Source organism: Chiloscyllium plagiosum, unplaced genomic scaffold (genome assembly GCF_037043375.1).
Source record: "Chiloscyllium plagiosum isolate Xiang-an unplaced genomic scaffold, Cpla_swu_hap1 HiC_scaffold_24, whole genome shotgun sequence".
NCBI lineage: Eukaryota > Metazoa > Chordata > Chondrichthyes > Orectolobiformes > Hemiscylliidae > Chiloscyllium > Chiloscyllium plagiosum.
The window spans coordinates 32,196,765-32,212,109 of NW_028270162.1; the positions used below are offsets into that span (position 1 = coordinate 32,196,765).

Below are 15,345 nucleotides of genomic sequence, written 5' to 3' on the forward strand. Positions count from 1 at the left end.
CGCACATTTGGAATGAGATGTGTTTTTTGGATGATGTTACAATGAGACAACATGCAGATGAGAAAAAGGACAGAGGGAATCAATGTTGGATTCTCAGGGATTAAACTCCCTTTAGGAGAAATAATGCAGGAGTGGCAACAGAAGACATTGTTGGTGCTTCTCTGCAACAATTGATCAGCCGAGGACAGCTAATAAGGGGAAAATATGGATATTGAATGATTGGTTCCTAGGGACTACTGGTGATCAAGGGGATGTTTTATTCAAGTCTATGGATCCCTGAAGTTGTCAGCACAGACAGAGAGGGTGGTGAAGTATATAGGATTCTTGCCTTTATTAGCTGGGACATACAATACAGGAACATGGATGTCTTGTAATTTTATAGAGCATTGGTTAGGCCACTGATGGATTACTGTGTGTAGGTGTGGTCACCACAACCAGATGGACATGATGCACTGGAGAAGGTGTAGAGGAGATTCACCAGGATATTGCTTGGGATGGAAAGTCTCAAGTTATGAGAAAAGATTAAAATAGGCTGGAATTGTTTTCCCTGGAGCAGAGGAGGCTGACAGGGGTATCCGACTGACAGAATTACAAGGGGCATAGATAGTGTAGATCATGAGAATCTTATGATCCTACAGTCTAATCTTGCCCTCATGACAGACATGAGAAGATCAGATAGCATAAATTTCCGTGAGGATAAAGCAGTATAGAGGAGATAATTTTTTCACCCATAGGATGGTACAAATATGAAACTTGCTGCCTGAGGTGGTGTCAGAGGCAGGTACGCTTGCAACATTTAAGAGGGACCTGGATGAGCATTTAAAATGCCAGGACTTAGTAGGTTTTGGATGAAGCACAAGTTAATGGAAATAGTTCAAGGAGAATTTGGCTTTGTTTTCTTCAAAGTTTCTCAATGAGCGTCACACCGCTGTCTGTGGGGACAATTATTCCTCACAGCAAACTGACCCTTCTTGGCTCTTTAACAAAATTTACCTACATTTCAAAAGCATTAATTTCTAGTTGTACAGTGTTCAGGCAGTACTTTCTTTCAACAAAAACAAAGGGTGCCTCAAATTTCTGTCAACTATTTTTAATGTATGTTTAAATTTTTACAACTACACAGCAAAATATTCTAAAATGTACTGAGAAACCAATTGATATCTTGACTTTCATTTTCAAAAACACTGCTTTATCTTTGCATCGGTTTAGAGAACTATAACTTGTTTCCAGTTCTCTGTGTGATATAATTCATAACATAGCTGGGAAGTAGGCAAACTAAAGATCAGCCATGTCATTTCAGGAATGCACAGAAGATCAACTTTGGTGTTTTTCCACTCCCCTTCTTTATTTCATTAGTTAAAAGCCAGCACTCATGAGGAAATTTCAATTTCAACACAGACTTCATACAGTCTTTGAAAACTTTTTTTGTAGAAGAAGCTACCACTTTATCGTGATTATTTTGATAGAAATCATGATGGAATAGACAAACATATCTAATGCTATACCTGAATCTATGTCCATATCAAAAGAATTCATATCTATTTCTTCAGACTTGCGCTTCTTTACACTTCGTAGGCTTGAGTCAACATCTGAACCCCTTTTGTTTGTACAGTATTTAGCCTAAGAAGAAGAAAGATTACCATTAAGTTATATAAATTTTAAAAATATTTTTTCTACTTTATATCAATGGTTAAAAAGCAGAATTAGTCTGAAAATTGCTCCGCCCCATGTCTACCTCTTGTTACAGTTCCATGCTGAGGTATAGTTGAACATGTATTTATTGCTCTCAGGTACCTTACCCAAAATGGCCATTTTCAACATCCGTGCCATGATGGTGAGCATCAGTGGACTATTTAATTAAGGAATTTTCAAGCTTCATCTCTTTACCTCATATCAATACATTTGCACTTTCCAATAAAAGGTGGTGACATGGTTAAGTATTGGGAATTCTGCTGAATTTATCTCCTTTATGTACAGCATCCAACTTATAACTGCCTACTGCATGCCAAACAGGAAATCAGTTTCTTAGGAAGCAAAAAAAAAAGATTCACCAGTGAATCTGTCCTGGCTGATTGATTTGTGGCAACAGTCCCATTTTTGCTCATAGTTCAGTTTTTCTACTACAAAAGGAGTAATATATGAAAACCTCAGCATTAAACATATTAAGTACGATCAAATGATATCTGACACTGAAAATATTTCCATTACTTTTCTTAGTTTGCATGAATTGCACGGTTTTTATAATGTTTCCTTTTAAAGCAAAAGGCATCATTTATAGAGATGAAGCCATGTAAATCTGGCAGCAAACAGCTAAACTTCAGGAAACATTTCTGATGGCTCAGAAGCTAATACAGAACTGAATCACTTTACTTGAGTTGTAGTTTTTTTGTTATGTTTCATGGCAAGTTATTCAATTTTTGCCAATTGTCTTTATATTTGTGAATTTGGAATTACCCATTCCAATTTTTTTGAAAGACGTGATTGAAATATCTGGATTCAATCAACATTATAAAAAAAACAAGAGCAACACATAAGATGGTGAAATGCTAAACTCACCATGGGATAATTAGCAACCAATTGATGTGCAAAATATTCCTTGAGATGATGGGTTTGCATTGGAATTGAACCATACTGCCTCCATTCCTATTGACACCATGAAACAAATATCAAGTCAGTTAGAAAAAACAACTTTCAGGCACATACCAGTACATAAACAAATTAGGTATGGAACAAAATCACTGAGGAGAGCTATTTGACCTGCTTTATTTAATTACAACTTTTTCTTCAAAATGTTACATTCAAAACTTTATATCCTGAACCAATAAATATAGTTATTCACACAACCTCAGACTGGTGGTCAATAAGGAAACGACTGTGCAGATACATGATGCTTTATGACATTTATTTGATGTTGTGGGTAAAATGTTTGAAATACTGCAAAATGTGAGGGGACACCAAATCGGATTACTTTCAAAGCATCTAATTACAGAAACATCCAAACAGCTGATAATCCAAAGTTGTTCTATAAAGAACCATAAAGAGAGAGAAAAGGTCCCTGCAAGGACAAAATAAAGACAGACAAAATAATATTTGTTAAAATGTTAATGTTGAAGTTTTGTGGAAGGCATATACTGCTTAAACAATGATTGAAGGATCCCATGTTAGCTCAGTTGATAAATACACAAACTAATTACAGTATTTAACCATAAGAGTCTGAAAGATGAAGTTTTAATTCCTTGGTTAGCCACTCTAAGCTAAGAACACAATGAATTTTGAAACAACAAAAAAGATAAAAACTGCAGACCAAGATCTAGCTTTTCGTTGTTCAAGTATTTGCTTTGGAAAATTGACACAATGAGAAGAATGAGGATGCTTACAATGGGCCAGAAAATGCAAGTCCAGATTAACCAACACATTTATAAACATACATTCAAATTAAGTTATTCAATAAGATCATGGATGATCTGTTAATAAATTCCATTGATAGCATTCTATTCCCTTGCCTAACAAGAATCTGCCAACCTCATGTTAAAAACTAGTCAATGACCAGGTCTCCGTTGCCTTTTGAAGCATGCAGTTCCAAAGGTGGACAACTGTCAGCTTTCCATTCATCTGCTTTCCATTTTTCTGGTTCTAGTCTCACTCCCAAGGTGACATCTTTCCACATGTACCCAGTCAACACCATACAAGATCTTGTAAATTTCAAATCATGCTACCTTCACCCTTCTAAATCAGTGAAAACAAACCCAGTCTGTGCAACCTTTCTTCAGAATACAACCTGTTCATTCAAGATATCATTATAATAAGAATCCAGTGCATTTACTTCCTTGAGAACAAAACAGCACACAATATTCAAGATGTGATCTCACTAATGCCCTCTGTAAAAGTTAGGATGTTATCCGTCAGTTACGTTGAACTCCTCTTATAATAAAGGACAGTAGTCTATTAGCTTTCTTAATCACTTGTTGTATCTGCATACCAACATTTTGTAGGACATGCACACCTCGGTCTTTCTGCACCATGAAATTCTGCAGTTGTTCTCTGTTCAAATAACATTTTGCCACAGTGAACAACTTCACACTTTTCCACATTAAACTCCATCTGCCTCAACCTATCCATATTGGTCGGCTTCCTTGTTAAGTCAACTCCACGACTATTTTATACCTACTTCTGTATAATCTATAAATTTACCCAGACTTATCAATCTGCAGTTCTATCATTTTCTTAATACCACTTTTCTTGTGATTATAATTTCACCATGATGCCTACTTCTTCATCCTCCTGCTTTAAAGATACTACTGGGATGATTTGGCATCATTTATAGTGAAGATACAGGGCAAAATATTTATTATGAATCTTTTATTATCTATTGTTACCTACCCATTCTCAGCTTCTGGAGGATTAACACACTTCCTTACAATTTTTTGATATTTTAAGAAACTTGAGGTTTCTTTCGGATTTGTAGCTAGCTTTTTCTCATACTAACATATTTGTTCACACTAACCTTTTAGTCATTCTCTGTCATACTTTACATCCTGATCAGTGATCTCAACTCACTTTCATCTTTGCATATGCTTTTTCCTTAATTTTGATGCTTTCCTTAACCTCTCAAGTAAACCACTGATTGGGTGGGTGGGTGGGATGGAATTCTTCTTTATAGTGAGGTTGCACTTATCCTGTTCACAGCTGAATTGGAATTGAAATTGCTTTTTCACCAATCATATCTTTTATTCTAATATCCCAGTTTGCTAAAGCTGGTTCAGCTTTCATGCCCTTACATTTACCTTACCACAAACTTAAAACGGTAGCCTTTGACCACTCATCTCCAAAGACAGGAGAAACTAGGGTTCTGATGGGGCAGAAATATAGAGTATTGAGAATTAAGTATCATGCTTACATCCTGAATTCCTTTTGGAATAACAGTATTAAATCCTGCATAATCAATGAGTTTGCTAGTATCATAGGATGGAAGGCGAGGTTTTAGATGTTGCCTGTCATGTTCCATTTCACTGTCACTAGAATCTATACATTAAAAAAAAGAGAAAAGTTGTTAAAATATATTTTAGCATGCCCGAGAAAATAAAAGACAACAGTTCCAAATTTTAGTGGAAAACCTTCATACCTTCATTTTTGTTGGATAAAAATATTAAATCTCTGAACTCAATATTAAACAATCTTCTCAGGATTCTGTTAGTTAGGGAAAAATACAACGCTTGCTTCTTGCCACAGAGAAGTCATTCAATAGTTTGCCAGATAGATTTCTTACAATTGAAAAATCTGAGATCACCTTCAAAGACAATTTTAGTCTCTGATGAGCTGATTAGACATTTATACTCACTAGTTCAAAGAAACAATATACAATCCTTATTTTCATTTTTTGGGAGCAAGCAGCTTAAACATCTTCGTGGGCAAGCTGTTCCCAAATGTTGTGCGGCTAAATAAACAGAGTTACGAAGAAGAACACATCATTCAGTGGCATAGGGTAACGAATGCTGGATATGGATTTCTTGGATAAGGAGAATATCATTACATAGCCAAAGTAACTCTTGTTGCATACCAGAAGTAAAACCTTGTGCAGTTTCTTTTCCCATTACAATCCAAAGTTTAAACTTTCAAATTTGAAACAAATCACACATTTAACAGCAAAAATAAAAGCTATCCCCTTTAGCATATTCTGCAACAGAACGAGGTATTATGGTGCCTTCCTTAAAGTATCAAGTTAAACCTAAAAATACAAAACTACCACATGACAAAGAGGAGTGCCTCAATGCATTGATTATGATTTTTGAAAAATGTACACACCACTTATTTCTAGTATCTGCATATGCAGACAGTATTACTTGGTATGATTCACCTTTTCCATCATATAAAGCAAGCCCAGAATTCTCTTGTTGGGTCTCTAGCAGCCAGCCTGGTGGATAACCCAATTGACGCATCCGATATATAAATGGCGGCAGAGTTTCATCAGTCATCCCCAGAGCTTCTTTAAGTTCTACACTGCAGAACCAATGCAATCAAACAGAAAACCATGAGTCATGAACATTATTCAGCATTGCAAACAATAAATATTCATGACCATACCAGAAATTATTGTGCAGCTTCACAGTCTGGAAGGTACTTTTGTGGATTCTGCCTATAGTATAACAGATTATCTACAATTTTTTGCTTGAAAAAGGCTCGTTACTGCACAAAATTAGTTTTTTTTTTGAAGGTAACAAAATAGAATGCCATTTTACAAGGAGGAGTACTTTTACATCAGGGGAAAACTGAAGTTATTCCCTTCAGAAGATCCTGTCATTGTGCTGCTCTAGAGAAGCAGCAGCAGGATAGAGCTAATTGAACATCTCTTTCAAAAAGAGCTCACACAAGAATGATGGATTTCAATGGCCTGTGTATTATATAATTTAAAGATAATCCAATCTAACAGCATATTTACCTGAGAACACCGGGCTTGAACCTTTCAAACCTCTCTGCATGATACCGCTGTTGAGAACCTGAATGAGGTGAATCACTAGCCATTGTCATGAACTCTTTTCTTTTCTCACTAATACGAGCAAGATCACGTGGCTATAAAGTTAATTGAAACATTATATGAAAATTAATTTTACACCAAGATAAACACTTGCAAATTAAATGGCAACATATCATGCTGTTATAAAAAAATACATAAATGAATTTTTACTGACACCAATCATCAAAAATTCACAAGTTTAGTAGGATTTGCTTCTCTTTGAAGATCAATTTAAAGATGACTTTCTCTGTACTGCATTATTTCCTTTCCATTTAAATTTTATTGACCTCTTTTCTTGACACTAGGATTAGACCTCCAGCAGCACTCATATTGGTGGCAGGTTAATTCCCTGCAAAATTCAGAAAACTTCAATCATCCGAACAACTAGAGTAAACTCAACCTCCATAAGTTGGAACAACAGAATACCTGACAGGTGCTGTACAAATTACAAGTTGTTTTAATCTTATACATTCCATTTAAGAGTATCAGAATAAAAAATGAAGAGAACAAGTAGAGAAAGGAGCAACAAGTAGGGGGAAGCAAAAAAAAAGGGAGGAACACAAGTATGTGAGCTGTCATTTGCTAGAGGCGTGGACAAGGCAGAAGAGGGAAGAGAGAGGGAAGCTCAAGGTTAAGCAGCGGAAAGTGGACAGGCTGTAAAGACAATTTTTCAACCTGCCAAAGAATTATCCAAGTTAATAGAATTCTGGAAGATACAAAAAAAATCATAGAGGTAATGAATTAGTTGTAAATGAATACACAATCTCTAGCTTGAAACTGCACTATGAAGAACAATATGTCAATTGTCAAACTTAAATCTGAACCTTTGGAGATTTGGGATGTAGTGAACAGAGGAGTAACTGTTGGTTCAAAAATCTTTCAACTTTAGGCAAATGCAATGGAAACACATTCGTCTTACTGATCTGTGGAAGGTGCAATTAGGGAGTCAACTTTGACACTTCCACGTGCACAGTTATCTTGATTTTAAAAAAACTTGTTGCGAACTTGTGCCAATTTAAAAAACTGTGTGTTGTGGCGTTTAGCTGAATGGTGGTTTGATAATTTTGCTTCTGTGAAAGTCTGAATATCACATTTTTCAGCACTAAAACAGAAGGGTTTAATACTAGGTGATGGCATCACTGAATAAATGAGCCAGTGGGAATGAAAAAGTATCTTTGAAGAACATAGCCCAGATAAAGTCATAAAGAAGAGCCCTTTTTAGAGGGGAGAAAAAATTGTACGCTCTGGTCTCCAATTCCTCAACAATAGACTAATTCTTCACAAGCATGCCGAAACAATAACCACCTCAAAAGTAACTTTATGGCAAAACTGACTCGATCCTTTCGATTGTGATGGTGTATTGGAGACCACTTACACAACATGTATTTCCTAATTTGAGGTCAATGATTAAGTAGCCACAAAAGCAGAATAGAACAGCAAGCTGTACTGCCCATCAGTATCTTCATCTCAATCACTGCCTCAGAGACTAGAACAAGATTTCAGAATTGGCTATTCCATACCATACCAGACACATTTTCTAAGTAAACTATCTTAGGAGTCCACATACATCATTTCTCAATATAATTTATTTTCTATCATACATATTTGTTTAAACAGTGCGATGAAAACATATTTCATTTTTCTTTTTTAAAATGCTGAGATATTCTAAATCCCTTCAAACCCAACTCAGATACAAAAAGATCCCAAAGACAAATAAGAAACCATCAAAACTATAATGTGCTGTTTATTTGAGGGAGGACTTTAATGTAGAATGCTAGAACAATTGGCTGCTCTCAAACTCTTGAGATTTCAGTTTAACATCTCATTTTAAAGACAATCTCTTTCACAATGACTAGATTGTAGAGACACATTCTGGAGCGGGGGGTTTGAACCCAGAACTAATTTGACAGAGAGATAAGTTTAGACCAACTGAGCCAAGAGATTAAATACAATCACTTAATTAAGCTTGTGATTAGTTCACAATCAGACCCGAATACAAAATAAATTCCTACTTATAACACAAACTAACTGCTGACTTCTACATAACCACGATTTGTGTAATTTACCCATTTAGAAAAAAAATGTCTTATTACAAAATTATGTTTACCTTACCTTTGGACAATCCTTTAAGTGATGTTCTGTTGAACCACAGTTGAAACAACAAGGTTTTGGCCTATTAGATACAAAATGTGCTTTTCACTTAAGTTGTTTCAATAAAATGACGTTATATCAATCTTGGAGATTTGAGGCCTATGCATTTATACATACCTCTTAGCTTTCAATTCCACTTCTTGACCCTCTAAGGATACAACTTGGGCAAAGACTTGCTGATATCTTTACAGCGAATTCAGGAATTATTCACTTCCACAAACATGTCCATTAGTAGACTTCCTGACTAAGAAATGTACGGCACTGTATTGCAAGTTTTTAAAACATGCTCAACAGCACATCAACTTGTTTTAAAAAATGTACTGAGGACCTCTAGTAACTGCAGAACTATTAACTTGGTCATGTTCCATGAAAAATTAGTCCTGCGTATCTGCGCTATCACAGTAATCTTAAACTATTCTCTTCATCTGATTAATAACCAGAAGAGAGAGATATTGCCAAAGTTTATTTTTGTTTTGAGTTCATCAAGTCACCAGTTAGTTTCAAACAATCAGAAATCAAATTTTAAAACATTAAGCCGATTGGTTGGCAAGTAGACCGATTGCTTTCCCATTGCAGTGCCTCAACAATGGGGAACACAGGCTTCGCGAACTCCTTGATAATTAAAACAAGGTGCAAAACAGGTTTGCTTTTTGTTTGCAAAGAATGGACCCCTGCATAACAAAGTATGTCACTTCGAGTGAGTGTAAATGAGCCATTAGATTGATTATTAGCAGTGCTACTTGAACACAAAGTATTGTTCTGTAAAAGTGCTGGATAATTGGACAATCACATTTATCAGTATACTTTTATTCATGACATTCTCTTGGCCACACAATGAGCAACACTGTGTATAAATGTTGGTGCTATGCAATACATAGCTGTACATTCCAGCAATAGGCTGATCAAGTCAAACATTTTCCTTATGGCTGTTCATAATTGGCAGAGTACACCCCAAATTCAAAATGTCTGCCGTTGCAAAACTCAAAAATGTTTATCGTTCCATGTGATTCTGAGATTGGGCTAGTCAAGCTCATAAAAGTGTCTCATTTACTTTCTCTGCAAACAAAAGGAATACATTCAAGTCCTGTCTTCCTTTATTTACCAGGTCGTTTGAGGAGCTCAGTTTGATACCTTCAACCAGGGTCAATTTGATAACCTGATAGCATTTTTTTTTTGCCTGTAATTTAAAAATTGTGATCATTTGAGATTTGGCATCCTTGCATTGTATCGATGAATGCGAAAAGAAAAGATTTGGCAATATGACTATTTTCAGCAATATCATTTCTTGAATTCTGCAATTACCATTTCTATGTGTGCATGAACCTTTGTTTTATTTGCTGCACAGAATTTCATTCAGTGCCAAAAGGTCAAATTAATTAATGCCTACTAATCCTGTTTTATAACAGCAAGTCAAGAAGGTAAACAAAATTCCTAAGGTTAACATCAGACATGCCCATTAGGGACACAGTAACTTTTGTTACTTTTATGTAATTAAAATTGTGCAATCTTAAAGATAATTTATGTTTGAAAAATAATTTTATAATACACACTGCATTTATTTCCTTTCATTTCCCCTCTCAAAGATCAGGAGGATTATTTCAACAGAATAGTGAAAAAGATTTCAGGATTTCAGTCAGATTGTAAATCATCTAAAATTTACAAATATCTGGAACTACACAAAATAAAAAGTGAATGTATAAAATTCCCTCTGAAAAATTAATATCTTAATGAGATAAATATTTAACTCCCAAAATAATATCACTATATTTCATGGACTTATCAAAGGTCTAGCAAACATCCACATTATCTATTTTTGTCCTCCCAAAATAATCCAAAATTTTAAATGTTGTGAAAGGGAAAAGCTGGCAAAATAGCACAAAAAGCATTGGGGTGTGCCCAGCCTACCACCAAGGCATTTCGCCGTGGCTGAGAATGTTGGCAGACATGTTGGCTACCAGAAAATCATTTGAGCAACATCAATACACAAAAAAGGCTACTTCCCTGCTCCCCACACAGGGACAATCCAATGTAACTAAGTGACCTTTCAGTTAACAGTGAGGGTGAATACTCTCCTTTTTGATCACTCCATGACCGATGTGGAGAACATAGGCAAGAATGGCTACTGTTCCAGCAAACGTTACCACCTTAATAATCACCACCCACTTCTCTATCTCTGAGGGTCTGCCTGCATGGCTCCAGCAACTTCAACCCCACTTCGAACTCCTTCTGCCCTGCTTTGAGAGCAACTCGGCTTTTGGAGCACCCTCTCCTTCCAGTTGCAGTCCCCTCATTGACCACTCGTTAATTACACTCCTGAGTTTTTGGCCCTTCAATTGACCTGGTAGCCCTTGGGGGAAGATCTCCATATTTAGTTGAAACAGCAAACCCTTAATTGTTTACTGCTGGAAATGCACCATACTGTTTCTAGCTACAAGCCAAGGGGGTGGATGTTTTCCCCCTTTTGGTTCTAGTGTTGGGACTTGAACTTTATGGGAACATTTTGGCCTTTATCATTGTAATAAAGAAACATTAAACTGAAGTAGAATTATTCCAGTGAGCAGGATACTTGGGTACTTCCCATCCGTTTGTCAGCTGTGGATTCTCATTTAGCAATGGCTGTCCGAGTTTGTCAAGGCAAAAGGTGGTGAAGTACTGAACGCTTCCCACAACCTGCATGAAAAAAAAGTTACAAAAAAAAAACACTTTGCTCATATGTATTAACTGGCAAAAAGTAGTAATGATTTTATTACCACAGAAGGAATTCAATTAGAGTTCAAAAGTTCACTGTACATAGATACTTTGACATTATAGATAGAGTGTCGGATCTCATCAAATAAACAGAAAAAAATTCAAATGCTCATTTAAAAATTTACTCTAAAAATAGCATGCAGGAAAAGCACCAAAACAGACCTTAAATCAGACAATTTAAAACCGATGTAAACATTTGCCATCCTTTTGTGGTTTGATATATTAACACTGATTATCCAAACATTTTGTTTCCCAAATTAAAAAAAGAAAATATGAATGGAGATAAGATTTTAATCTCTATTTAACAAATGTATAAATTTGATTTGGAAAACTGAATTGTACAAAAATTATTAGTATCTTAAATTATTTGTCTCAATTTCAGACAAGCATATTGTAAGGACTGTTATACAGATTGCATAATAAGCACCGGAATTGTAATTAAAAGTAGAGAATTATGGATATTTTTTCCAATGGCTAAATAGATCCAAAGAAACAAAGACGAGGAACAGTATACCAAGTGAATCTTGGTTAAGTTTAGCACAATGTATCCAATAATTAATATGCTTCTAACAATAAGGGACTCGGAGCATAATATATTTTGCCTCCAAAATATATATTTGTAGATTGGTTTACAATATTGATCACAAGGTTAACAAAATATAAAAATTGCGGTAGTTGCAATCCAATAATTTAATTAAATACAAATGGTGGAGGAGATCTACACTGTAATGTAGTACCAATGCACAAAGTCACACAATAAAGATGGTCTAAAGCTGCTCTGACCTTCAGCCAAACCACATATTGAAATGTATTAACACAGTAAAAACTGGTATTTTCCCCATAAAGATTGCAGAAATCATTTGAGGAAGATCACATCAGAGCAGACAAATTGTGGCCCATTCAATTGTGGAATAAGGAATAGAAGTTGGAGGTCATTCAGCCTCTCCAGCCTGCTCTGCCATTTCTGGATAGAAAAATAGGTATAAATAATTGACACTGATGTTCCCAATGCCAAAGTTATCAAACTGTAATAGGAGCAAACTATTTTTTGAAATTAAATGTGAATTTCAAAACGCAAGTAGTTCAATGCATTACACGTCTTTAATTTGTGTCTCCCCACATTTTATATTTTGGACATTGGCAATTTTTTTGAAATCTACTTCAAAAAACAATTTTATTAAAACAATTCAAAATAACAACCTCCGGTTTACCTGCTCACAAAATAACATTATACAAGTTTGATGGTTAAAATCATCTAAAACTGAAATAATTATGCTTCAGATGGACGTGCAATACAAAACTAAACATACAAGGTTAATGGTAAAGTCCTAGAACTGTGCAAATATTAGCTTTCAATCATTAAAATTAATTTAGAAGTAAAGTAATCTAACTTTACCAAGTTAGATTATATAAACTGGAAAAAATGTTTTGCTATACATGCACCACAATAGGCATGCGATAAGAGCTCAGGTAAATCATGTAATGATTAAGCATCGCAAAACATCGCAGGCGTTGAGAAATGGTAGGCATGTTAAAATTATTTACATCACTTCACATAAATTAGGATTAAAAATTACTTAATACTGGCATTACAATGCTTAAAAGACACTTAGGTAAGTACATGAATATGAAACGTTTGGAGGGATAAGGGCCAGGAGCAGGCAGGTCGGACTAGCTTAGTTTGGGAGTAAGTTCAGCAGGGATTTGTTGGACGAAAGGGTTTGTTTCAGTGCTGTATGACTCTGATTCTATGACTCCAAAAGCTTGCATCCATGTACTAACATTGAAAACCTAAGCATTCTCCTCTTATCTTGGTAGCAGACCCAGCTTGCAAAATTATATGGAAATAGACTTAAACCCATTAAAACCCAATTCAAATTTGTCGAAGCCTCTCTGAAAGCTCCCTACTGCAGTCTACTCAACCTTCCCTGGTTTTCTCCGAAATCGTTCAATTGCCGGGGATAAAATCCTTACAAGCAGTCCATTAAGGGTTGAACACATTTATTCAAACATTTACTACAGTATCACAGTTATAGAGTAACAAGACACCAAGTCCCAGTGTAAGTAGAGGTTCTAAAACCTCAGCAGAGTAGCAGTACCAGCACTTACAACCTTGTGATCTCTCAGACTACTCTGAAATGGCACTCTCAATCTTTAGTATTTATACAATTTTTGCCCACTAAACATGTCAATCAAACTCACACTGATGAACATGATGTCCTCTCCACATTCCTGCTGTGCTTATGATGAACTTGTTAGTCTTTTGATCATATTACTAGAATGATGATGAAACTGCTCTTCTACTGAATCAGGTGATGACACCAAGTGTTGACATCAAGTGTGGTCACATACTCATTACATCATAGCCTTGTTTTAACTTGATTACTGACTTTTTAAAAAAAATGTATTAAACTCACACCTAATTGTTTTCCACCTCACATGCTTGGTCAGTAAACTTGATTCAAACCCCTATTGTCTTTCCTCGTACATACTTGAAGTGATCGGTCAAAGGTTTTTGTTCTTCCTTAATGACTAATTGTTAAGTTTCTTGGTTCCCTACATTTGCTACATTTGTTCTTGTACAGAGCTGGACTTCCTGCTTTTCCCAGCAAAGTTATCCTACTTAATACTTTTTCCTTTTGCTTTATTTCTAACATTCTTTGGGTTCTTTAATTTTATGTTTTGCTCTTCGCGTCCTTTCTCAAAGGGATCCATCCTTCCTTTATACAGCATTTCACATCACAGCCAGTCATGCACACAAGACACAACCACCTGTCACTGCCCCACAGTCACGCCACCCAAAAACAACATAAAGTGAGGGGAAATCCCCCACATGAATGTCAGGACCCTGAAGTGAGTGTGGAGACAGAGGACCATGGACTTGTAAGTAGAGATAAGTTAAGAAGTTGAGACTTTAAAAGTGGGACAGAGCTTGGATCAGTTGGTTGTCGGAACTCCTTTGCATAGGTTATGCCAGGATGAACCCTAAAACGAGGAATAATTAAGGCGCCTATTAAGATGTTTAAATAAATAAAAAAATTGGGAAATGAAATTTGGCTGACAGGAGGAACTTGGGACAGAGGCGGCAATTTGGAAATATAATATGGGGACTAAATGGAAAAATTCGATATCTGCATGGAGAAAGATTGCTGAGGAGATAACAAATAAATGAGTAAATCTAAACAAGCCAGCTGGGAGAATAACACTTGTTAAAGAGGGATCAGAATGTGTGATCATGAGGGAAATCCTAAGTCTTGGGCAGTGCTGAAGAGTCAGTGTGAGGATTTTGACTGAGTAGAGAAAAACAGGAAAAATTGAGAAAGGAGAAGGAAAATAAGGATTCAGGATTGAAATGCCAAGTGGGAGTAAAATGGAAGTGCCTCCTGACATATTTGGTCTGCCAATCATGTTTCAAAATAATGACACCGATGACCAGCTATGGGTCACAACGCGGATTTCTGACCTCCTCAAAACTCACCTATTCAGAACTCACTATATGTCTGAAATCTCCTCAAAGCCATCCTCCTCCCCAAGCAACTGGCCATAATCAAATGAGTTGCCCATGTAAGGGACAATATAGACATCAGCAATGGCAACGCCAGAGCTGATAGAGCTGCCAAAAAATACGGCAACAGCTTGCAATTGTGTTCTCAGTGAACCAGTAGGCATTATGTCGATCACTTGCCTAGAAAACAACGGGGATAACCAGACATTGTCACTGTGCAGCTTTTACAGAGAGATGCCCCGAACTAGAAAAACAAATATGGAAGACACATGGGTCTTCGTACTCTACGGCAAAAAGTCCTCTGGATCACTCCAGTTCTCCAAGTGTGCATACCTGATGCTTTGTTACCAGTACTTATTGACTGTCTTCATACGGATACCCACATTGGCAAGGACGGAATATACCATGTTAAATACCTGGTGGCACCCCC

At 36.1% G+C, this 15,345-nt stretch overlaps 1 protein-coding gene across 1 annotated transcript in view; it reads right to left on the bottom strand.

The window, feature by feature from the left end:
* The window catches only part of zcchc8 (zinc finger, CCHC domain containing 8), a 28,173-nt gene that overhangs the window by 6,659 nt on the left and 6,169 nt on the right, over window positions 1-15,345 (bottom strand). Inside the window, exons 6-13 of the mRNA XM_088000056.1 lie at window positions 11,229-11,332; window positions 8,780-8,845; window positions 8,624-8,684; window positions 6,437-6,567; window positions 5,855-5,997; window positions 4,898-5,022; window positions 2,557-2,643; window positions 1,506-1,620 (exon numbers count right to left, since the gene is read on the bottom strand). Coding sequence (XP_087856182.1) covers window positions 1,506-1,620; window positions 2,557-2,643; window positions 4,898-5,022; window positions 5,855-5,997; window positions 6,437-6,567; window positions 8,624-8,684; window positions 8,780-8,845; window positions 11,229-11,332 — 832 coding nt within the window. The remainder of the gene's footprint in view (window positions 1-1,505; window positions 1,621-2,556; window positions 2,644-4,897; window positions 5,023-5,854; window positions 5,998-6,436; window positions 6,568-8,623; window positions 8,685-8,779; window positions 8,846-11,228; window positions 11,333-15,345) is intronic.